The sequence below is a fragment of the Sus scrofa genome, chromosome X (assembly GCF_054392235.1).
Source record: "Sus scrofa isolate SSC_HxYL_T2T_F1_AM1 chromosome X, Sscrofa_HxYL_maternal_Yorkshire_Landrace_v2.0, whole genome shotgun sequence".
NCBI lineage: Eukaryota > Metazoa > Chordata > Mammalia > Artiodactyla > Suidae > Sus > Sus scrofa.
In genome coordinates this window covers 37,104,284-37,129,520 of record NC_139401.1, presented here as the reverse complement: position 1 = coordinate 37,129,520, position 25,237 = coordinate 37,104,284, and the positions used below count along the sequence as shown (strand labels likewise).

General features: G+C 45.4%; 1 protein-coding gene across 2 annotated transcripts in view; it reads right to left on the bottom strand.

Moving 5' to 3' along the window:
* LANCL3 (LanC like family member 3) overlaps window positions 1-25,237 on the bottom strand; it is a 115,078-nt gene that overhangs the window by 27,827 nt on the left and 62,014 nt on the right. For both annotated transcript variants that reach the window (XM_085007668.1, XM_085007669.1), the window contains exon 2: window positions 26-149. In XM_085007668.1, the coding sequence (XP_084863794.1) occupies window positions 26-149 (124 nt within the window). The remainder of the gene's footprint in view (window positions 1-25; window positions 150-25,237) is intronic.

Below are 25,237 nucleotides of genomic sequence, written 5' to 3'. Positions count from 1 at the left end.
GGCCTCTGCCAAGGCGTTCACTCACCCAAGTATTCGGTTCCATAGTAAGAATACATCAGAGGGAATGGTTTCCTCTTTTTCATGGCATACTGCTTCCCGGAGTCCAGAATCGCCTGGCAAATTGATTTGATCTGTGCTGGCGTCAACACCTGAGTGAGGAAGTCAAGAAGCACAAGTCAAGCCAGGATCCTCATTATTCCTCAGACACTGGATTTTCTTGCTGAAAAAGTCCATCAGCATATTCTCCCAAACCCCTTTCCGATTTGTAAATAACCTTAGCCCGCCGTAACTTGTTTCCCTTCGTTTTTAAAAATGTCCCCTCCTCCGCCCCCTCCCCCCTTCCATCCCCAACCTGGGGTGGTGCTGGAGCCTCTCAATATCTTTTTTTTTTTTTAAAACCACTGATTCTTTGTTGTCAAGTTTTTCTCCCCTCTTCAGAAAACGTGCTGTTTTGATGGGAAATACACATCTTTATCGATACAGGCTTTTATACCAGGCAAAGACCACCTTACAGCTGTTTTTCACCCTTGTCACAGGAACAAGAAATGGCTCAGAAAAGAACAAAGGCTGCTCCTAAGCAATGATCGTGCTTAACAGAGCTGTTAGTCCTGCTGTAAGGCACGGGTCTCGCCCAGACAATGGGTCTTTAATTTGTGTCATTTAGACTGTGCCTATAAAGCCACAATTCTGTGACAAGCAGCTGCATGACAGACTAGCCGGAGCCTTCTGCAGTCCCTGAAGGAAACCAAAGTCCAGTAAGTTCCAGGGCCAAATAACTCTCACCATCAAAATGACCCTGAATAGAGAATGGCGCAATGGCAATGACTTGCCGTCTCCCATATTTTATTCAATCAACCCACAGGCAGTTTTAGGACCCCAGAGATGAAAATGGTCTCAAGCCTACAAAAGCATCATTGCATTTATGCGAATTCGGTTCAGGTCTGCCACGTTCTCTGCTTCCCGCTCTTCCTCAAGGCAGATTACATGCTGCCTTTGACACGCTCCTCAAATAACCGTGACTGGCACAGTATGTGCCACCTAGTGTGTTCTCTCTCTCTGCTACCTAATAAGATGGAAAGACGGTGGCATTTCATCATTTTGGGATCCTTGGTTCCTAACACCGAGCCTGAGGGCGCCTTCGGGAACTGAAGAGTAAATGCCAGGTGTACTGACTGGCGTGAAAAGCAGAGCCCCCCCCCACCTTTCCCTTCCTCACCCCTCCCTCCCTCTTCTCCTTCCTTCTGCAATTATTTCTGAAGCCCTTCCTATACACCAGGAAAGCCTGTTCTAGACGCTGGAGATGTGACAGTGAACAAGATGACAAGACCTCTATTCTCATGAAGCCAACTTTCCAAAATGGCAGATCTCCATAAGACAAGTACTAGTCAGAGTAACCAAAAAAACAAAACAAAACAAAAAAACCAACCAACCAACCAACAAACAAAACCTCACCTAAAGTTCAGCCTTGGCCTGACTGAATGAATCTGGGATCAAGGAACAATCTCTGGGGGGTTGGCCTTTCTTTGAAGACTCATACATCAAATGTTCCTACCTGATATCTGTTATTAGACTCGCCAATTCCTTTTGAAATAACTGATGACTTCTTAAGTCAGAACTCGCCCCTCTGATTTCCCCAACATTAGAATGACAAGATATAGTCCAGGGTTTGGCCTCTTCAAATCCAGCATTGGATTTGGAAAAATAATTACGTGAAGAGGAAAAGGAAGTCGTTAACTAATTCTGCCCATTAACATTACTGAGCTGGTATTCCAGGGAGGCCCTGCATTAGGCATTGTAGGGAAAATTCTAGAAAGCCCGGAACACATTTTCTCCCTGCAGGAAACTTACTGCCCAGTGCTGGAGACAGACATGGACAAAAGTCTACAATAGAGGAACTGACGTTCATGAGCCCAGGGGGTGGAAAGATACAGTAACGCAGAGTATGCAACACATCAGCTTCACCACCATCTCCTCGTTTTCTGTCTGGTTGCTCAGCAACAATTATGTCCTGGCTTTCAACTTAAATGTCCCTTTTACTAGCCACCTGTCTTTGCCTCTTGGGTTGCCTCCTCCTTTCGGCTTCAAATTCCTGAAGACCCCGTCTTTCCACGCCTGCCCGCTGTCACTGTCATTGCAGGGCTCAGCCTTGGGTCGCTCCTTAGCTGAGCAGCACTATTCTCCTAAAGGACGTCCTCCTCTGTGAGCATTCAAATTGCTACCCAAATTTCAGTTGCTCTTAAAAACACCTTACTGTCTCTGTGCCTTTATCAGTACCAACGAAATCGTACATTTAGCCTTACTGTACTTCATACCTCGCATCATCAGTGTCGTTTCAACCCCTCCTCCCCCCTGGCCCGTTCTCAGAAACCTGCCAAGAGCCTCAAATGGCATGAACTTAACAGAGATCTCACCTCCTCCCATCTCATAATTCCCTGAGAGGTCCTGTCTGCCGCTACTGGTCTTGAACCCATATGACAGAGGCAGTTTTTGTGCCAGGAAAAGGCGATTGAATTTTCAGGGTACGTACTCATCATTTCCATTAACTAAAATTCTCCCTATTCGCCTTGTGTGCCCCATACTTGAAAACTGGATTATTCTTTCCTCGGGGGCCCATTTATTCGTGTCCTCGCTCTCTTTCCATCCCTAGGCCACAGCTCAGAATACAGAATGAGTTTATAAACTATTTCAAAACCTCCCCAGCCATGCATCATGTCTGGGTGGGTTCCTCTTATCAAGCAGCAACACTGTGAAAAACAAAGAGAAACGGCGCTTGCTGGGCTGGATAAAGACCAGTTATGCGTGCAGTTCTTTATCTCTGGGAACAGACAAGACCTACCCTTGGCTTATTGATCGGCGAAGAAAAAGCGAAAACAGTGCCCACTTAAAGGGTGTGGAGGGGGGCACCGAGGGAGAGGGTGCTGGTCTCACCGCCCCCACCAACAAACAGGAGGAGAGGAAGAAAGGCGAGGAGGCGTGGGGGAAGGGCTGCTGCACGCGCTGTCATTTGGCTGATGGCTCCGGGTACCCGGGGAACCGGCGCATGCGCACAAGCACCTCCAGGAGGCTGGCCTCCGTGCTTCTGAAACACTCTGAGTGAGGCCTGGTGAATGAGAAAATGGCATTTCCACTGGGGGGCGGAGAGTGGCTGGGGGATGGGAGGGAGGGGCTTCCTGCCCACTCGGCCTTGATCAAAAGAAACCCAGATAAACAGCAAGGTCCGACGGCAGAGCACAGGGAACTACAGTCAATATCCGGTAATAGACCGTGATGGAAAAAGAACAAGAAAAAGAATGTATACGTGTATAACTGAGTCACTTTGCTGAACAGTAGAAATTAACAGAACATTGTAAATCAACTATACTTCAATAAAAAGTAAAAAAAAAAAAAAAAAAATTCCCCTCTCCTGTAGTTGTAACACATAAAGTTATGCATGTGGGGGTATCATGGATGGATTTGGTTCTTTGCCTTTTTTTTTTTTTTTGACACTGAATTGAAGTAAACAGATATCTCAGAAATACAAACCCAGCCCATCGATGGTGGTTTGGTGTAAAGAGTTTCATTAGTTTAACTGATTCCCTTTGCTGCTCCTCGAACTGAAGTGTTTGTTGTGAAACGTTCCCATGGGGCTGGGCTCTGACTGTGAAGAGATGAAAAAGCAATAAAGCCCGCGCTTTGTCTCTTGGCCCCACCTAAAGGTCACGCTCTGATGGAACCACCTCCCTGCCAAGGAGAGGTGACCTTTGTTACAGAAATGAGTAAAATGGGCCAGGCTGCAGAAAGCTCGCCTCCTTCACCGACCCCTCTCCAGGGTTAGCCTTCCGCCCACAGGCCCTCTGAAGTGACGGTCTTTGCTAGCTTAATATCAAGGCCAGCCAACAGTAGCAAGTGAGAATCCAAAAAAAGCCCTGCGTATGTGACTGCCTATCTAGAAAGAATGCAGCTCCAAGATTGTGCCAGACATACATGCAACAGAGCCAGAATCTGACATGAACTTAGGTGTTTTCCTCCAGCAATTTATTTCACCCCTCTCCTCTGCCCCACCATTCCAGGGGTAGCAGAAGCTTCTGCTGGGAGAAAGAAAGAAGCCATTTGATGACCAACGCCCATCAAAATGACTTCTGATGACCATGGGGATAACAGCTTTGAGGAAAAAAGGCTTTGGGATTGTTAGAACCTGAGTATTTAGCACCTAAAGTTGATAATCTAAACAACAGACTTGGAGGAGAGGTGGAGTCAGAAGGGAGACAGAGCTGCTGAAGGTGGAAAGAGGTGACATGGAACGGACACCAGGAAGTTGAAGGTCAGGGTGGAGTTCCTGCTTTCCTAGCTACACCCCCTTGCGCTAAGCATTTGGGGAGATCCTGTAATGCCGTGGAAAGCTTTGGGGACCTATATAGATAGTTAGGATGTGTGCCCCCCTCCCACCTGGAATTTGGGGAGATGGTAGCCTCAAAGAGGCAGCTCTTGCCTTAGGATCCGGGGCCAGTAAGAGATGCTGTTGACATCAAGACAGCCAGAGACAATCCCAAGTTTCCTGGGGGCACCACGGTGGAGCAGATGAGCATCCCACACCCCAAAGTAAATTTTTCTACTGAATTCCCAGTCCAAATTTAAATTGAGGAACATTTGGGGGTACAAAGTCAATCGAAACAAATATTTTCAATTTTTACTTTTGCTGCCTCTTGGGGGGCTTTGATTCGGTGGGAACCCCCTAGGTTACAGGCAAGAGCCAGGCCTCCGGGACATCTCTGGAGCTGTGGAGATGTTCTTCAGGTGCTGCGAAGGCAAAAACTCATGGGAGCTGCTTTGCTAAGGGAACGTTTTCAAATAGGAGACAGACCTTGATGAATCAGTCAAGTCATATTATGGGCAGAGCCTGTGCCAGGCACTTTGAGAGAAGCTATAATCTTAATAAACAGACTTAAGTTAACATCTGAATCATTTAAATAATGAACTGTTTAGCATTTGTTTAAATTCTAAGTCATGACTTATAGGGGTCAGGTGGAGGGAGTAGATATTAAGGGCTTCGCAGAGGGAGAGGGACAGGAGCTAAGCTTTTTTTTTTTTTCTTTCCTTTTAGCAGCCTCCCTTGCGACATATAGAAGGAAGTTCCTGGGCTAGGGGTCGAATCGGAGCCTACGCCACAGCCACAGCAAGGCCAGATCTGAGCCGCATCTACAACCCACACCATAGCTTGTGGCAACACTGGATCCTTTACCCACTGAGCGAGGCCAGGCATCGAACCCGTGTCCTCACAGAGACTACGTCAGGATAGTCCCAACTATGTCAGAACTCCAAGCTAAGCTTTGAAGGATAATTTGGGAAAAAAAAAAAAGGACAATTTGAAAGTGGATAAAGGAAAGTAGTGGTGTGTGGGGGGGACGAGAGGGCATTTTAACGGTGGGATGGTGACAGAAACCCTGGGTATTAAGACAATGCTCCTCCAACTGCCATGTGCACACAAGTCACCTGGTGCTCTTGTTAAAAATACAGATTCTGATTCAGTAGAGCTTTGATGGGACCAGGATTCTACACGTCTAACAAGCTCCCCCCAGGTGCTGCTGCTGCTGCTGCTGCTGCTGCTGGTCCCTGGACCACACCTGAAATGGCAAAGGATTCCGGGGGCAGAGAGGCTGGTTGCTGCAGAGAGTTTCTCCTGGGAAGGGTGAGATCTTAGACTCAAGGAACTGTAGGTGTGCAAGGCAGCAAGAGGGAGCACCTGGCAGGAATACTGTACACCGTAATTTCAATGACCAGGTTACCAAGAAAAGAGAAGTGGCGACAATGGGAAATTCTCTTCCAGTGTGTTTGCTGTGTGTAGGAAGAACGTGGCCACATGTGCAAACCCCCGTAGGGAGCTCTCGTAGCCAGTGTGGCCAGGTTGGTTATTTTCTTAATTAGGCTCCAAAAGTGGCACGAGGGCTGGTACAGAATGAGCAAGTCCCTTCCATCGGGATTTCCTGATGCCCCTGAACCATGATTATGCTGGAGGAATGGCAGGCGCGTTGCTCTAGTTCATGATTATCTTCCAATCATTAAAGGGATTCAGCAGGGAATTTCAGTTATAAAACATGTGGTCCCAGGCACTTTGAGAGAACTTGCTTCTTTTCCCATCTCGTGTCCAGAAACCCAAGCCAAGAAAACGCTAGAAACCAGAAAAGGAAAACAGGTTTTACCCCATTCTTGCAGACTGACTGTTGGCTTTCAGGATTTACTACAAGTAGCTGGTAACCCGGGCTGCACCAAGTGTCACTAGATGATTTCATTCTGTTTCCTGCAAGACAATGAATGTCTCAGAGCCGGAGCTTGCTTTCTTACAAAATGGGGATCACAGTAATTGGCCCCACCTACCTCCTCAGGTGATGATGAGACATTTAAAAAAAAAAAAAAAAAAAAAGCAGTTTCCAACGTCTGGCTGCCCACTTGCACACTGCCATCACCTAGGGAGATTTCAAAATTCCCAGTGCCCTGACCACACCCCAAATCAATGATATCAGCCTCGCTGGGGGTGCGACCCAGGCGTCAGTATTTATGCATACGCTCCAGGTGATTCCAGAGTGTGGTCCAGTTTGAGAATTCGCTTCCCCACTTTCTAGCAGTGTGGACTTGGGTGAGTTACTGTTCCTCTCTAAGCCTCAGTTAACTCATTTGTAAAAAGTATCAATTATAAACCTGCCTACCTCACTGGTTTTACCCCATGCTGCGAGGATTCCATGTAAGACACGGAGCACAATTCCTGCTGTAAGGCACAGGCGCCCAGCATGTAAGCCACGGTTGAAATAGACATCCCAAGTCCAGTGGTGACTCAGTCCCTCCCTTCAGCACCACAGGCCTTGCAGGTCTGTGCTCCGAATCTTGCTCATAAAATAACCCTGCTGTTGCTCACCTCCCGCCCCCATCCTCGACCCAAGGACCAGCTTGCATCCCTAAGTTGCAGTAACTCAGGATTCATAAACTAGTAACGGATGGCTCTTCCTGTCTGCTTATTTACTGTTCTTTGCTCATCACTCCACTTTGGACCTTGCACTGTCTGACTAGCCCTACATCGCATTGCTTTGGTCTTTCAAAAATACCTCTCAAGTTTATGTGGTTTCTAGACAAGTCTCTGTCACTAGCTATGTAACTATCATGTAACCTCTCTGGCCCTCACCTGAAAAAAAAAAAACAAGGAATTAGGTGGAGGGGGTCTTTTTTTTTTTTAATTTTTTTTTATTACTCAAATGAATTTATCACATCTGTAGTTGTATAATGATCATAACAATCTGATTTCACAGGATTTCCATCCCACAGCCCAAGCACATCCCCTGGAGGGGGTCTTTATTGGGCCTTTCAGCCATAGGATTTTGCCATTTTGTGATTCAACACTTTATGGGAGTTCCTGTTGTGGCGCAGTGGTTAACGAATCCGACTAGGAACCATGAGGTTGCGGGTTCGGTCCCTGGTCTTGCTCAGTGGGTTAAGGATCCGGCGTTGCCGTGAGCTGTGGTGTAGGTTGCAGACGCGGCTCGGATCCCGCGTTGCTGTGGCTCTGGCGTAGGCCGGTGGCTACAGCTCCGATTCAACCCCTAGCCTGGGAACCTCCATATGCCGCGGGAGTGGCCCAAGAAATAGCAACAACAACAACAACAAAAGACAAAAAAAAAAAAAAAAAAAAGCACTTTATGGCCACCCTTTGCAAATCTATATATATTTATCTAGGCACTGATTCTGGGATCTGGACGGGGTGGTATGTTTGGGTGGTTTCGTTTCTTACAGGCCTGGCAAAAAGTCCTTCGCAATGAGATTATAGTGCCTGTTTAACTTGTCCTCTATTCTAGGCATTTTATTTTATCCAGATGCGTATTCCCTTGTGTACCTTCTTCCTAGTAGGAAGCTTAGGGAACCCGAAGTTCTCTTAGCCTCTTGGCATTTGACTCTCCACCATCTCTGGCTCCTGAGGCTTCCAGAGTGAATGACTGCGTTATTAAGGCCCAATGCGTAACTGACCGTTTCACCTCAGACCCTCTCCTAGGCCCCTGTTGAGGGACCAGGTCATTGCAGTCTTCTCAAGCCACGGTTCAACAGACATTTTTCAAGTGCTTTCTGGGTGCAAGGCACTGCTAGGAATCATAGGAATGTAGAGATGAGCCGTCGAGTAGAATCAGCTGTAAACACCTTTCCGATGTGGAAAGGTCAATTCTGATTACACATCTATGGCTTACGCTATGAGTTAGCCAGTCAGCATCCATTCTCCCCTTAGTCCTTGCTAACTGGATCTCAATTGTATTAGGCTGACAATTGTGGTTAGCGCTAGGTGAGAGTGATTATCAGCCTCGGCCCATCATGTTAATCTATTGTTTCTGGCCAGATACTCCATTCTCAGCCTTCCTGGCAGCTAGAGTTGGCTATGTGACCTCATTTTGATCAATAGGGAACCTGCCGAGGCGAGAGCTTCTCGGAAAGCTTTTGGTTTCATGATAAATGGAAATAAAATGGACAGACTTGGCTGTTACCTGCCTTTCCTCTTTTTGGCACCTTGCGTGTTTATGTGAGGCCGGGAGCTGCAGCAGCCATTTTGCATCCTGAGGCAATGAGTATGAGGGATGAAAACGTTAACATGCAAAGAATGACAGAAGAGAAATATCCTTGTGGATATCATTGGGCATCTGTACCACCACCAGGACCACCTATCTCTAGACTCTTGTTATAAAGAGATAAGTTATTTCCTTATTTATTTATTTGTCTTTTTTTTTTGCCTTTTCTCGGGCCGCTCCTGCGGCATATGGAGGTTCCCAGGCTAGGGGTCGAATCAGAGCCGTAGCTGATGGCCTACACCACAGCCACAGCAATGTGGGATCTGAGCCGCGTCTGCAACCTACACCACAGCTCACGGCAACGCCAGATCCTTAACCCACTGAGCAAGACCAGGGATGGAACCCGCAACCTCATGCATGGTTCCTAGTCGGATTCGTTAACCACTGCGCCACGACGGGAACTCCAGTTATTTCCTTTTTTAAAGTCACTGTTCATTAAGTTACAAATTCACACCAACTGGGCAGCCATAAAGTGCCAACCTAATAGCACTGTAAGCATTCGTTTCCGGGGAAAGCAATTTTTGCCCACATCTTCCTCTGTTTCCACAGAAACCTCTAGCTCCGGAGCTCTTTAAAGTGAGGCTGTCTGCCTGCGTGGACGAATTCAAATGCAATTTGCAGTTCCGGCTGTACTCACAAGGCTGTGATTCATTTTTCTTGTTAAGTGCTATCCTAGAGCCCAGAGACAAAGCCTGGCAACCCCACTATCACCTAGCTGCCACTGTCCTGAGTGACCTCCCTACTCCTTCCACTTACCCTATTCCAGGGCAGGGACAAGGGACATGCTCCAATCTGCCATCAGAAGAACAGATCCTCAGATCCTCCAGGTCGATTTGCGAAGACAGAGAGGAGACTTGTGGGAGCCTCAGCAACAAGTGCTGTGAAGCAATCACCTTCTTTACCAGGAACCGCTGTCACCTCACCTTAAGTGACTGTATTATGTACTATCTACCCTGTCACTTGAGAGAGCTATTCACGAAAATGGTCTTAGAAGAACAATATCCGAGCCATCTGTGACATTTTAAGGCTCAATACCTCTTTCACCTAGATCGTTTTGACAGAGTAAGCTGAAAAGGTTTCTTTGCCATGTGCTTTCCCAAGCGCCTCTGGGGACGATGGGTGCCCTGAAGGTCAGAAATGGGGGCAAGAAGGCAGAGATTCTTTCCAACGGCATAGATGTTTTTGTCTTCTTCTCTTCTCCAATACCTTAAAATGCATTGGAATAAATGTGTTCCTTGGGCCCAAGGGATGCTAAAGCCACGAACAGTACCTTTGCTGCCTGCAAAAGAAAACCTAAAGCTGGGGCAGGGGGACGGGGCGGGTTGGGTGACCACGGTTGGGAAATTTGGAATTTCTGGCTGTGTCATTATACGACCCTGAGCAAGTGATTCAACCTCTCTGCCTTCACAGTCTTCTATAAAATGAGGTAGCTCGGAGTTCCCATCGTGGCGCAGTGGTTAACGAATCCGACTAGGAACCATGAGGTTGTGGGTTCAATCCCTGGCCTTGCTCAGTGGGTTAAGGATCCAGCATTGCCGTGAGCTGTGGTGTAGGTCGCAGATGTGGCTCGGATCTCGTGTTGCTGTGGCTCTGGTGTAGGCTGGCGGCTACAGTTCCTATTTGACCCCTAGCCTGGGAACTTCCATATGCCATGAGAGCGGCCCAAGAAATGGCAAAAAGACAAAAAAAAAAAAAAAAAAAAAAAAATTGGTAGCTGACCACATGACTTCCCAAGACCTTTCTGGTTCATGATGGTTTATAAATATGTGTCTAGGGAGTTCCCTGGTGGCCTTGCAGTTAAGGATCTGGCGTTGTCATGGCTGTGGCCTGGGTTCGATTCCTGGCTGGGCAACTTCCACAGGCTGTGGGCGTGGCCACGAAAAATGAAATGAAATAAATAAATACATGTCTCTAACTTTCCTTCCTCCCCTTGGAATCCCTGGGGTACTGTAGGGAATCCACTGTGTGATCGTGTCCAAAGTCGCTTTGGTAGGATGACGCTGGGCTTTCAGGTACTCATAAGGATTCTGGTTTGTGGTTTTCTGGTGTCTTTTGGGAACAGTCCGAGCCAGCGATCTTTAGGAGAGCTAGGTTATGCGATTCTGAGGGAATCACTTTCTATCTAACCAACACATCAAAAAAGGAGATTTGGGGTGACCTGGGCATGCGGGAGGGCTGAAGGGCATTGCCAGCCCGCCCCCTTGACTGGGGACCAGGCAGCCGCGATGAACAAAAGCATCACTGTGGCGGCTTTCAATGTTCATTTCCAGCCTAGGGGAAGGAGGAGGAGGAGCAGAGAATCTCAGGAGGAGCCGGTTCGTCTGTGGCTGCAGAGGAAGAGAAGCGCACAGTGAGGGGACACCTTTACTCCGTTGAACACCAGAAGCTCCCCAAAGCCGCTTCCTTAGGTTCCAGCTTCTGCAAGTTCCAAGTGGTTGCCGTGGAATGAGCGCGGCTGGGGAGGCTTCGTCCTGGTCCTTACAAAGCCTGGGCTGAGCCACGGGGATATACAACCAGTGCTACACGAAGCAGGATTCATAGCCCGTAAGTGAGTAACGAAGGTCCTTGTCTTATACCAGGCTTATCTGTAAATCTCGAGCCCTACTATGCTCACCAGGAGAACGTCGGTCCACAAAAGAGAGGAAGATCCCTGCCACTGTGGGGATGACACGCTGGCCTGAATCGATGCCTGCTGTGCTCCATATTTTATGATGCCCAATATGTCTATTTCAGCCACCGTCCATAATTCGTTATTATTTTAATGGCGCTGTCTTCCCAAAGAAATCAATGTTAAGTAAATTGTGTGCCTCGTCTCATGTTGCCTGGGGAAATTTTAGCAGGAGATGAAATCCATTCACAGGCGCCAGTGCTCAACTGGGGGTCATCACCAGAATTATTAGGATGGACATAGGAAGGAAATGGCCGACTGGCCAGTTGCCACAGCGGATAATTACCTGGAAAGGTTTAAAAACAGAGGTCCCACTCTAGACCAAGATTTTAGAGGGGGCACGCCTGGGCATTCGTCTTTTTAAAAAAGCTCCACTCATGATACTGGGACACAGACCTTGCTGTATAGGGCTTTGCATTGCAAATCCAGCACAATTTAGTATTGCAAATAGCACAGGTGGTTGGAACAAGGAACTCAGCTTATTCTTATGCGGTTCACGTAAGTTTTGCTGTTTTTATTGCTGGTCACAGAGTCAACTCTTAATTATAACTTAGTGCCGGGTACTGCCTCTGTAAATATGCTTCATTGGCTGTGACACAAAATACTACTGACCATTTACCAGTTTTTCAAAAGTGTGTATCCCTGTGATACTGAGAGAGTAGCCCCGTGTTTAATATGTAAAGGCGGAGATACATTAAATACATAATTAGTAAGTCAGAAAGAGAAAGACAAATACCATATGATATCACTTATATCTGGAAACTAATATATGGCACAAATGAACCTTTCCACAGAAAAGAAACAAACTCATGAACATAGAGAACAGACTGGTGGTGGCCAAGGAGGGGGGGAGGGGGATGGACTGGGGGTTTGGGGTGAGTCGATGCAAACTATTGCATTTGGGGTGGAGAAGCAATGAGATCCTGCTGGACAGCCCAGGGAACTATATCTAGTCACTTGTGATGGCACAGGATGGAGGATAAGGTGAGACAAAGAATGTATATATGTGTATGGCAGGGTCACTATGCTATACAGCAGAAAATGACAGAACACTGTAAATCAATATAAATAAATATATATATATATAAATTTTTTTTGTCTTTTTGCCATTTCTTGGGCCGTTTCCGCAGTATATGGAGGTTCCGAGGCTAGGGGTCGAATCGGAGCTGCAGCTGCTGGCCTACACCACAGCCACAGCAACGCCGGATCCTTAACCCACGGAGCAAGGCCAGGGATCGAACCCACAACCTCGTGGTTCCTAGTCGGATTCGTTAACCACTGCGCCACGACGGGAACTCCTAGATATATAATTTTTTATAATCGACTATAAAAATAAATATATCATTAGTTATGAAGAGGTACTTACAAAATAAGGTCTCCTAATTACATGATGAGGGAACAACTCCAGACAAAATTTACCCAAGTGATAAATGCCTGTGAGATAAGAGAGATCTACTGTGAAAGGCGAATCATTTGGATTTGTATGACAGAATATCGGCGTCCAAGGCAGAGAAGTGCCTAGGGTCCACTTGTATAAGAATATCCACAGCAGCTTCAATCCTCAGAGTTTATTCATAAGCTTTTTTTTATATATATAACCTGGAAACATCTTAAATGTTCAATGACAGGAGAATGGATGAATAAATCTGGAATATTCACACAATGGACCATATGGAGAACAAATCACTGATACATACGACAACAGGGATGGATCTCACGAACACGTCAAGCTAAGGACCTGGCCACAAAACACTGCTTGTTATATGATCCCATTTAGATGAAGTTCAAGAAGAGGCAAAATCGAACTACAGCGACAGAGGTCACATGAGTGGTTACCTCCTGTATCCTGTGCGCGCGTGCGCGCGCGTGTGTGTGTGTGTGTGTGTGTGTGTGTAGCAGGTGGTACTAACTGGGACAAAGGGACTGCGTGGGATGATGGAAGTGTTCTTTTTCTTAATCTGGGTAATGAATATATGAGTCACACAGTGACATCATTGAACTATGCACTTAAAGTCCGTACATTTTGCTATCAGTAAACTACACTTCAGTTTTCAGTAGCAAAATAAGTCAAGTTATTCAACAGCGTCTCTCTCAAATGAAAGGACAATGGTCTAGCTGCTCATTAATAAATTTTGTTTGAATGTCAAGGTCCTTTGGTTGGAAGAGACCAACTTTACTAGGTTTCTTGCAGAAGGGCCTTCCCAAGTCTTGTGTGAAATAATAATAATAATAATAATAATAACAATAAAAAAGGTGGGCCCCTTTCTGAGAAGATGAACTGCATACACCTGCACGTCATCTCCGGGCTGCTGCAGCCCCAGGCCAAGGCCTAGCGATCAAAATGCCGAGGCTGCCTTCACGTCCCTTGCCCTTTCGGCCAGGTGTCCTTGTGCAGGGCACAACCCTGCTCATCACGCGGGGCTGCCTGGTTCTGTGGAAGGAAGCTAAGAGCAGCTCCTGGGATCTGAGGGCAGCCAGGCCTGAGAAGGGACTCACACTTGAACCCGGTGAGCTGCCAGACCACAGGCAGTGTTCTCTCGCCTGGTGACCCTGGTCCCTGCCTCTCTCATTCACTTTCTATAGACCCATTTTCTCTGCTTCTCTATGACTGAAGGTGACCTGTGTCACACCATAATACACACCAGCTCTCAAGTTTCATAAGGTCCCTCAGGTTTAGTCACACTTCAAGATCAACTGAAACCAGTGAAGCCTAATTTTGAATTCCTGAGAGAGAATCTGAGAGGCTCATCATAAGGCAGGTGCATTTACCCCCAATGCATCAATCAGTGTGCAAAAATCCACCAAGAGAGCGAGCGGGATGGTGTTTACAAAGAACCAGGGCTACTCTGAGCTAGGCAGACTTCCCCCAAAGGGTCTACTGCACCTGCAAACTACTAGAAAGTCTGACTTCCAGTGGCTTAATCAAATAAAAGGTTTTTTTTTCCTCACCTAACAAAAAGTCGAGAAGTGGCTGACTGTCCATACTGCTTACTGGCTTATGATGTCAGAGCCAGGATGTCACGATTCTCGCTCCTTTCCCTCCCTCATGGTGGCACAAAATGGCTGCTGTATTGCCAAGGGCCATATTTATATTCAAGGCAGGAAGAAACGGGAAGGGCAGCACCAGTCTTGTCCGTTTTCTTTCTTTTATCAGGAAAGCGAAAGGTTTCCCCAAGCTCCCAAGCAGACGTCTAGTGACATGTCATTAGCTGGGGCTGTTTGACACAGCCACCCTGACAGAGAGGTTAGAACACCCAGTAATTATCCGAGAACACTGTTATGCCAAACAAGATTAGGCTTCTGTTCGTAAGGACAACGTGGAAAATGGCCATCTGGTGGGCAACAGACACGTGTCTGGCACTGCAAGAACTACGGGAATCCACATTCTCTGAAAAACTTAGGTTAGCCATTCAGGATCATATCTGAACACTTCATTCTTCTTTTTTAATCCCTTGCTTCTCCCCACACTCTAAGCCATTATAGATTCAATTCTGCACTCCACCACCCAGGAGCCTTTGGCTAGGATTTGCATGCTCTCTCCAAGGCTGTCTTGGAGGTAACTGGTCAAGGCGGGTTTGTTGGCTCCCAGTTCAAGCGCTACACAAATGTCCTTCCACACCAACAGACCACAGAGGATTACAGGAAGCATGATTAAAGGACCTCCACTTTCCCTAATTATACTTCCATTTCAGAAGTGATCGCAAAGATACTTATTTCAATATACGCAAATAGATACGGCTCCATTTTAAATCTGTTCCTTAGTGTGAAACAGGTGCAGGAGTGGAGGGGAGAGTGAGGAGCCAATTGCAGGCAGGCTCACATTTCAAAGGAATGGGCAGGACTAGACGGTTCCTCAGCATCCCTACGTGCCTCATATTATGTTTTCTATTTTTTTTTTTTTGTCTTTTTTTGTTGTTGTTGTTGTTGCTATTTCTTGGGCTGCACCTGCGGCATATGGAGGTTCCCAGGCTAGGGGTCGAATCGGAGCTGTAGCCACCAGCCTAAGCCAGAGCCACAGCAACGCGGGATCCGAGCCGCATCTGCAACCTACACCACAGCTCACGGCAACGCCGGATCCTTAACCCACTGAGCAAGCGCAGGGACCGAACCCGCCACCTCATGGTTCCTAGTCGGATTCGTTAACCACTGCGCCACGACGGGAACTCCTATGTTTTCTAAATGGTCAGCAATCCGTCTCTCCCAATCACGAGCGGTATTGCTCAGCATCACGTGTAGATTAGCGTTACCTTTCGACTGACAGGCGAGGTATTCCATGAGGTGATAAAAAGGCCACCGTAATGGACAGGATGTACCTACCCACGAGGTAAATTAAAATCTTCTGGTTGATTTTCACATATAAATAAAATTGCATTCAAAGACCATCTACACTGCTTTTTATGTGGAAATAGTCGATCATGTATACATTTAATGACGAGATTGGGGAAGAACCATGTTAATCATGGGGGGATCTTGTTTAGATAATTGTTCATAGAACACAGATTCCTGTGACTGCATATGCTTATGTTAATCTTCTTACTTCAACTCATATCCTAACTTCAAAGCGTCAGCAAAAGAACAAACTCTGGGGATCCATTTATAAACCAATATGAAAAGGAAGGCTTGTTTGTTTGTTTGTTTGGGCCACACCCCCAGGATATGGAGGTTCCCAGGCTAAGGGTCAAATCAGAGCTGTAGCCGCTGGCCTACACCACAGCCACAGCCACACCGGATCCGAGCCGAGTCTGCGACCTACACTGCAGCTCACGGCAATGCAGGATCCTTAACCCACTGATCGAGGCCATTCATGGAACCCGGAACCCGCATCCTCCCGGACACTATGTTGGGTTCTTTACCTGCTGAGCCACAACGGGAACTCTTGAAAAGGAATTCTAAAAGTCTATAGTTGGAAACTGAGTGAATCATCTGTGATGCCCTGGACAAGTCATTTTGCTGTCTGGATCTCAGTGTTTTCATCCAAGAAATGGAGATATTAAAGGACCTTAAGTATAGCACCAGGGACTATATCCAATCTCCTAGGACAGACCATGATGGAAAAGAATATTAAAAATGTATATAGGGGAGTTCCTGTCATGGCTCAGTGGTTAACAAACCCAACTAGCATCCATGAGGATGCGGGTTCAATCCCTGGCCTCGCTCAGTGGGTTAAGGATCTTGCAGTGAGCTGTGGTGTAGGCCGGCGGCTACAGCTCTGATTCGACCCCTAGCCTGGGAACCTCCACATGCCATGGGCGCAGCCCTAAAAAGACAAAAAACAAAACAAAACAAAAAAATGTGTATAGGAGCTCCCTTCATGGCTCAGCAGTTAACGAACACAACTAGTGTGTATATATATGTATATATGTGTGTATATATATGTGTGTGGCTGAATGACTGCGCTGTATAGCAGAAATTAGCACAACGTTGTAAATCAACTAAACTTTAATTTTAAAAAAATCTAAAAAATAAAGGACCTTAAAAACCCTTGCTTGCTCCAGCTTTCCAGATGTCTATTACCAAGGTCAGAGGTTGCTCTGTTGGCTACAAGTCTTCACTTGGAGCTCCCGTGGTCCCCACACTGCCCTGAGTCTTACATCTCTTCATTTACTTCGGAGGTGCCCCCGTATTCTGTGAATAAGCCCCTCTCTTCATTTTATTTTTGTAAATGCGTAGCATAGATTTCCAAAGGGTCATGAGAATGCTACAAAATGTCCCCTGTATCATTTACTGTAGTCGCCTTTAGTTAACAATGTGTCACATTTGCTTTGTCATGGCTTATTTTGGGAGGAGGAATTTTTAGAGTGAGTTGCAGACATGATGCCTCTTTACCTCGAAACACGTCAGTGCCTGTTACTTATCAACAAGGACACTTCCTTACCTAAGTGTAATTATCAAAACCCAGGACATTTCACATCGATCCCCTATGATTATGTAACCTATAGCCCTTATTTATTTATTTGCTTTTTAGGGCCAGACCTGCAGCAGAGGGAGGTTCCCAGGTGGGAGCAGTTACAGTCGCCGGCCAACACCAGAGCCGCAGCAACGCAGAATCCGAAGCGTCTGCCACCTACACCTCAGCTCACGGCAACGCCGGATCCTGAACCCACTGAGCGAGGCCAGGGATTCAACCCGCATCCTCATGGAGCCTAGTCAGGTTAGTTCACCGCTGAGCCCTGATGGGAACTCCTATAGTCCATATTTACATTTTCTCCAATAATTCCAATGATGCCCCTTAGCAATGTGTGGGTGTGTTTTCTGTTACAGGATTCCATCCGGAATAACACATGGCATGTAGTTGTCATGCCCTTTAGACATCATTAATCCGGAACAGATCCTCAGCCTTTCTTTGTCGTTCTTGCCTTTGACGTTTTAAAAAGAGTACGGGCAATTTATTTTATAGGATGCCCCTCCGTTTGGATGTGTGCAGTGTTCCTCGTGGTCAATTCAAATCATGCATTTGGGGGCAGAAAGAGCCCGGAAGTGACATCATGATATCTGAACCAATGGTGTCCACCTTCCTCCTTTAATGTATTTATTTTTTATTTTTGGCCACACCCATGGCAGGCGGAAGTTCCCAGACCAGGCATCGACCTGGCGCCAAAGCAGCGACCCAAGCCACTGCAGTGGCAACACTGGATCCTTAACCTGCTGTGCCACAAGAGAATTTCCACCTTCCCCCTCTTAAAAATCAAGTTACTTCAAGTTGAATTTCTATAGTCTGAGACTTTAAAATGTTTTTATTGAAATATAGTTGATTTACAATGTTGTATTAGTTTCAGGTATATAGCAAAGTGATTCAATTACACATATATTCTTTTCTTGCGTGTGTGTGTGTGTGTGTGTCTTTTTAGGGCTGCCCCCATGGCATATGGAGGTTCCCAGGCTAGGGGCTGAATTGGAGCTGCAGCTACCGGCCTGCGCCACAGCGACAGAAATGCCAGATTTGAACCACATCTGCAACCTACACCACAGCTCATGGCAACACTGGATCCTTTAACCCACTGAGCGAGGCCAGGGATCAAACCCGTGTCCCTCATGGATTCCAGTCAGGTTTGTTATCGCTGAGCTGCTATGGGAACCCCTATTCTTTTCTTTTTAAAATATTCTCTTCCATTATAGGTTATTACAAGATATTGAGTAGAGTTCCTTATGCTACACAGTAGGTCCTTGTTGTTTATCTATTTTATATACAGTAGTGTGTATATATTAATCCCAAACTCCTAATTTATCTCTCCCCACCCCATGCTATCCCCTTTCACAACTGTAAGTTTGTTTTCTAGGTCTGTGAGTCTATTTCTGCTTTGTAAATAAGTTTACTTTTATCATTTTTTAGACTCCATATATAAGCAACATACTATTTGTCTCTCTCTGTCTGGCTTACCTCACTTAGTATGATAATCTCTAGGTCTATCCATCCATGTTGCTGCAAATGGCACTATTTCATTATTATTTATTTATTTTTGTCTTTTTAGGGCCACGCCTGTGGCATATGGTGCCAGTTCCCAGGCTAGGGGTTAAATCGGAGCTGCAGCTGCCGGCCTACACCACAGCCACAGTAACACTGGATCTGAGCCTCGTCTGCAACCTACACCACAGCTCACAGCCACACTAGATCCTTAACCCACTGAGCGAGGCCAGGGATCAAACCGGCATCCTCATGGATGCTAGGTTCTTAACCTGCTGAGCCACAATGAGAACTCCTTATTTCATCATTTTTTTAGGGTTGAGTACTTTTCTATTGCATATATGTACCACATCTTCTGTACCTATTCCTCTTCAGTGGACATGTAGGTTGCTTCCATGTCTTGGCTATTGTAAACAGTGCTGCTATGACCAATGGGGTGCCTGTATTTTTTTCAAATTATGTTTTCTCTGGATATCTGCCTAGGGGTGGAACTGCAGGACCACATGTTAGCTCCATTTTTTAGTTTTTGAGGGAACCTCCATACTCTTCTCCATAGTGGCTGCACCAAGTTACATTCCCACCACCAGTGGAGGAGGGCGCCCTTTTTTCCACACCCTCTCCAGCCTTTGTCGTTTGCAGACATTTTGATGATGGCCATTCTGACAGATGTGAGGCAAAACCCCATTGTGGTTTCGATTTACAAGTCTCTAGTAATTATTGATGCTGGGCATCTTTTCATTTGCCTTTTGGCCATCTGTTTGTCTTCTTTGGAGAAATGGCTTTTTAGAGCTTCTGGCTGTCTTTTGATTGGGTCATTTATTTTTTTATTTTGTTGTTTATTTTTTTGATATTAAGCTGTCTGAGCTGTTTGTATATTTTAGCGAGCAATCTCTTGTCTGCCACATCATTTGCAAGTATTTTCTCCCATTCTGGAGGTTGCTTTTGGGTTTTTGTTTATGGTTTCCTTTGCTGTGCCAAAGCTTTTACGTTTAATGAGGTTCCGTTTTTTAAATTTTTGTTCTTATTTCCATTACTCTCGGAGACAGATCCAAAAGGATATTGCTGCAATTTATGTCAGAGAATGTTCTGCCTATGTTTTCCTCTAGCAGTTTGATAGTATCCGGTCTTACATTTAGGTCTTTAATTCATTTTGAGTTTATTTTTGTGTACTGTGTTAGAGAGCATTCTCATTTCATTCTTTTATCTGTAGCTGTCCATTTTCCCCAGCACAACTCATTGAAGAGACGGTCTTTTCTCCCAAGATTGAGCCAAGAAGAAATAGAAAATATGAACAGATCGATTACAAGTACCGAAATTGAATCTGTGATTTACAAACTCCCAACAAACAAAAGTCCAGGACCAGATGGCTTCACAGATGAATTCTATCAACCATTTAGAGAAGAACCAACACCTATCCTTCTGAAACTATTCCAAAAGAAATTACAGAGAAAGGAATACTTCCAAATTCATTCTGAATGATACCAAAACCAGACAAAGATACCCCCCCAAAACAAAGGAAAATTACAGGCCAATATCACTGATGAACACAGAGGGAAAAATCCTCCACAAAATATTAACAAACTGACTCCAACAAAATATTAAAAGGATTACATTCCATGATTAAGTGGGACTTATCCCAGGTATACAAAGATTTTTCAATATCTGCAAATCAATCAGTCTGATACACCACATTAACAAACTGAATAATAAAAACCATTTTTAACATCTCAATAGATGCAAAAAAATCTTTTGATAAAATTCAATATCCATTTATGAAAGTGTCTTCAGAAAGTGGACACAGAATGAACCTACCTCAACATAGTAAAGGCCATGTATGACAAACCCACAGCTAACATGACTGTCAATGTTGAAAAGTGTAAAGCATTTCTGCTAAGATCAGGAACATGACAAGGAGGTCCACTCTCACCACTTTTATTCAGCATAGTTTTGGAAGTCCTAGCCATGGCAATCAGACAGGAAAAAGACATAAAAGGAATCCAGGAGTTCCCAGTGTGGTGCAGTGGATACGAATCCGATTCAGAACCATGAGGTTGCCGGTTCCATCCCTGGCCTCGCTCAGTGGGTTGAGGATCCAGCATTGCCCTGAGCTGTGGTGTAGGTCTCAGACATGGCTTAGATCCTGTGCTGCTGCGGCTGTGGCATAGGCCAGCAGCTGTAGCTCCGATTAGACCCCTAGTCTAGGAACCTCCATATGCTGTGAGTGTGGCCCTAAAAAGAATAAAAAAAAAAAAAAAGGAATCCAAATTGGTAAAGAAATAAAACTGTCATTGTTTGCAGATGACATGATACTATACATAGAAAACCTAAAGATGCCACCAGAAAACTATAGAGCTCAGTAATGAATTCAGCAGAGTTGTAGGATACAAAATTAATACACATAAATCTATTATATTTATATACACTAACCAGAAAAGCTCAGAAAGAGAAATTAAGGAAACAGTTCCATTTACCACTGCTTCAAAAAGAATAAAATACCTAGGAATAAACTTACCTAAGGAGGCAAAAGACCTGTACTCCAAAAACTCTAAGATGCTGATGAAAGAAATTGAAGATGCCACAAACAAATGGAACAGTATCCCATGTTCTTGAATTGGAAGACTCAACATTGTCAAAATGACTATACTACAACTCTACAGAATCAATGCAATCCCTATCAAATCAATGACATTTTTCACAGATCTAGAAAAATAAATTTTAAAATTTGTGTGGAAACACAAAAGACCCCCTTTAGCCAAAACAATCTTGAGAAAAAAGAGTTGGATGAATCACATTCCCTGACTTAAGACTATTACAAAGCTACAATCATCAAAAGAGTATGCTACGGGCATAAAAACAGACAACATAGAGATCAATGGAACAGAACAGAAAGCCCAGAAATAAACTCACACACATATGGTCAATTAATCTACAACAAAGGAGGCAAGAATATCATGAGATTTTTTTTTTTAAGTTATGACTAATTTAAGGCTTTAGGTGCTGAATACCCACAGGCTCTTCTAATACAGTCTCAACAGTAAGGTGTGTCATCACTTAAGACTGGTTACATCCCAGCTAGAAAGGACCAGAACTTAGTAGTTTGGGCCAAAGAAGAACACCTGTTCATTAGACTGTGGGAGTCGGCTGAGTCAGTTAAGTTAGTGAAGAGTAGACAAGTGAGTCCAGGAAGTCAGAGTCCACGAGGTCAAAGTCAACACGCACCAGTCAACGAGAATAGTAAACACTGGTGGCAGGGCAGGGGTTATAGGCTCAGTGCCTGGCATTATAGCGCTGATGGGTGGAGCTGGCCTGGGGCCCATGGGTATTAGTCACAGACCTCAGTGGAGGGCAGGAGTAAGCTGTTCCTGGCTAGGGCAGATTCTGAGATGCCAGCACTCTCTCACATAACTCGGCCTTGCCATCACCGTGCCATTTCCCCTGACTCTAGACCAACGCTTCTCAAATTTTAACACGCGTCTGAATTCCCTGCAGATCTTAGGAACGGGCAGAGTCAGATTCAATAGGTCTGGAGTGAGGCCTGAATTTGTGCATTTCTAACACAAACGGTAGACACTGGTGGTGCTGGGGGAGAACACTGGTTTTGGCTGTGGCAGAAAGGGAAGTGCCAACACAACCACACGTACTTTGGAGGCGGCATTCCTACGAGAGTCCTCTCTCCTCTAAATACCATCACCTAGAAGTGTCTTTGAGTCTATCGATTCAGAATTCACTCAAGACATGACCATGACATTTAGTTCCCAAAAGGGACTCCAAAAAGATGAAGGGGTGAACAAAGGAGAAGCCAACATGTTGGGCACACTGCCAAGCCTAAAATAAAATGAAGCTCCATAAACATTAAGCAGTGAACCAATGGCTTTATAAGAAATAAATTCACATACAATCTTGTTTTGATGGCCCTCAAAACATGTGTGTCCTGAGAAAGGGTGGCTCCCCCTGGCACGGGACATCTTGGCTTTTTTCCCTCATTTTTTCTGTAGAAAATGATAGTCTACCTCCACAACATCACAAACCTGGTGACTGAGGCTAATTTCCTTTTAGCAAGCACCTCTAAAGAGGCCTGTCACAGCCTTCCCATAATACTCCCAGATGTTCTAAAACTGAGAAGGTTAGAATTGGAAGTAGCAAGGGCATTTCTCACGGGAAACAAGAACCTGCTTATTATTAAGAATTCACATTTCTGGCCAATTCTTTAAAACCAGCCTCTTTTGTAAGGCTCTGTTTTGAAAAGCCAAGAAGCACCCGTTGGTATTACAGCTCTGTGACAGGTTAATTTAGGACACGGCCGCAGAAACACCATATGAAAAGCAAGTCTAGCAATGCAGCAAATTGTAGATTGCGTTTGCTTTCAATTAAAGGGAACGGATCTTCAAGTCTTGAGGACAAAACATGCCATTTTACTCCAGCAGAGGGAGCCTATGAAACAGCCAAAAAAATCGACCCTAAAACACCAGTGTTTGTATGATCTTGGCAGAGTGAATTAAGGGTCATTTGCCAAAGGGGCGCGGGGGGCGGGGGGAGAGATGGTTATAGTTTATTGAAGCAGGAAAGCATGACATTGACCTTGAAATAATGATTTCAGGTGTTCAATGAATGCTTATTTAGTGGATAATTGGTTTGCCTTCTCCCTTAGGGAGCCTTGGAATTGGCAACTTATCCACTCATCAACCTCATGGAAAGCCAACACACCACACACCACACCTGACCTTGGGGAGGACACAATTAGTAAACAATTGTTTACTCATTAGTAAATGATCAGAATTTGCTTGGGGACGGAGGCCTAACTTTGGTTAAGGACCACCTACGGTACATAGTTTATGTTCGATCTTCACAGCAGTCCAGAGAGAAGAGCCCAGTGCCATCTGGAAGGTGAGGAAACTACGGTTCTAAGAAGCTAGTGATTCGTTTCTAGGAAGCATCTAGGACATGTGAAAGGCTGGATTCTTACTCTAAATCTTCCTTCTACTCTTCCAGGGTTGTATATCCACACCTTTGCCATGGAACTGCAGTACTTCTCATTGTGGGCAGAGCATATTTTGCTGCCTCACTTATTGATGGTCTTGGCCGTGTGAACTGCTTTGGTCCAAGAAATGTCACTGACATAACTAGAAGCTTTAAATATGCTCGCGTAGTTTGTTTTGTCCTGAAACACACGAAGGCTGTGCTAAACCCTATCCACAGCCTGAAGCAGAGCCACCTCACCCCCTCCAGATAACCTGCAGACCATTAGCAAGCAAAATCAATATATGTCATTCATTAAAAGTTACTGAGATTGGCGATTGTTTGTTACAAGGTACACTTGACTTACATGACAACTCTGTGAAATATATCTCGCTTCGACTTGCAGGTGAGAATTCTGAGGAGTTGAGAAATGAAGTGGATCGCTCAAATAGGAAAATAATTTCCCATGGGCACCCAGCAGGCTTCTCCTGATGTCTCGCTGGCCAGAACTGTGTAACATGGTTACCTATAGCTGCAAGAAACGCTGGAAGAGTATCTGGCCTTACAAGCCCCCACTGGGGGACTGGTGTCCACCATCTTGGAAGGAAGAGAAGATGAATGGGTTTTGAGTAAGCATGCAACCGTGTCTGCCACCCCAGGGTTGGTCAGGCTCCAGGGTCCATTATCTTTACTAGTTCCCTATATTACGTTCTATCAGAGGTAGGCAGCAGCCACTTGAAAGTCCCTTCAACTCGATCTTGGTGAACTCAACATGGAAACGGGAACTGGCCTGCCCTTTCGCACTTCCACACTTGCCTTGAGAAGAACATCCTCCAGGGAACTGATGGTCCAAGGTGAATGAGGGCATGCACAGAGCCAGTCTGAACCTATACAGAGATGCCCCAGGGGTGAGGAAATAGAAACGTCTGTTGCTCTAAACCCACTGAGATTTACGGGTGTCTATAAGAAAGTTAAAAATGATAAGTGTTTTGAAGTTCACTTAGCCCCACCTGGCTATTGACTCTAGACTCCAAACTAATGGCAGAAGTGAGCTTCGATTGATAACCACCCAGGGGTGTCTGCATGTAGCTACCGTAGACGAAGAGCATTCCAAAGCATCTTCTAAGGCATCCTCTTCTCCCCACTGCCCTAGTTTGGCTGGTATACAGTACTGTGGGTTTTCTTCCATTCAGAGGCAGTTGAAAGGTGACTAAATCTCACCTGGGAGTGCCAGGAAAGTGCTGAATGTGGGGAGACACAACTGGGGGGGGGTCTCTGAGGCCCTTCATGAGGAGGAAGCGATAGAGGCCAGGGTGGAGGTTGACTCCTTAACCACTGCTGCCTAACTGCTGATCTTTCAGTAAAGTATGCTATGGCTTACTCCTCCCAGACATCAGGTCAGAGAATCTTTTGAGAGAAAGTGGATTGAAAGAGCAAAGAAAATGACAGAAATGTGCTGCCCATTATCTTTTGGCCGCAATTGGTACTACATATGTCGGATAGCAGGTATACAATAGTTCATCAAAGACCCAGCCTCTATTCCCATGGAACGTCCAACAAATCATTGAGTATAATACAATAATTTCCAGATGGATAACATATGTAAATAGAATTTAAAACTTAATCATAAAAACTTTC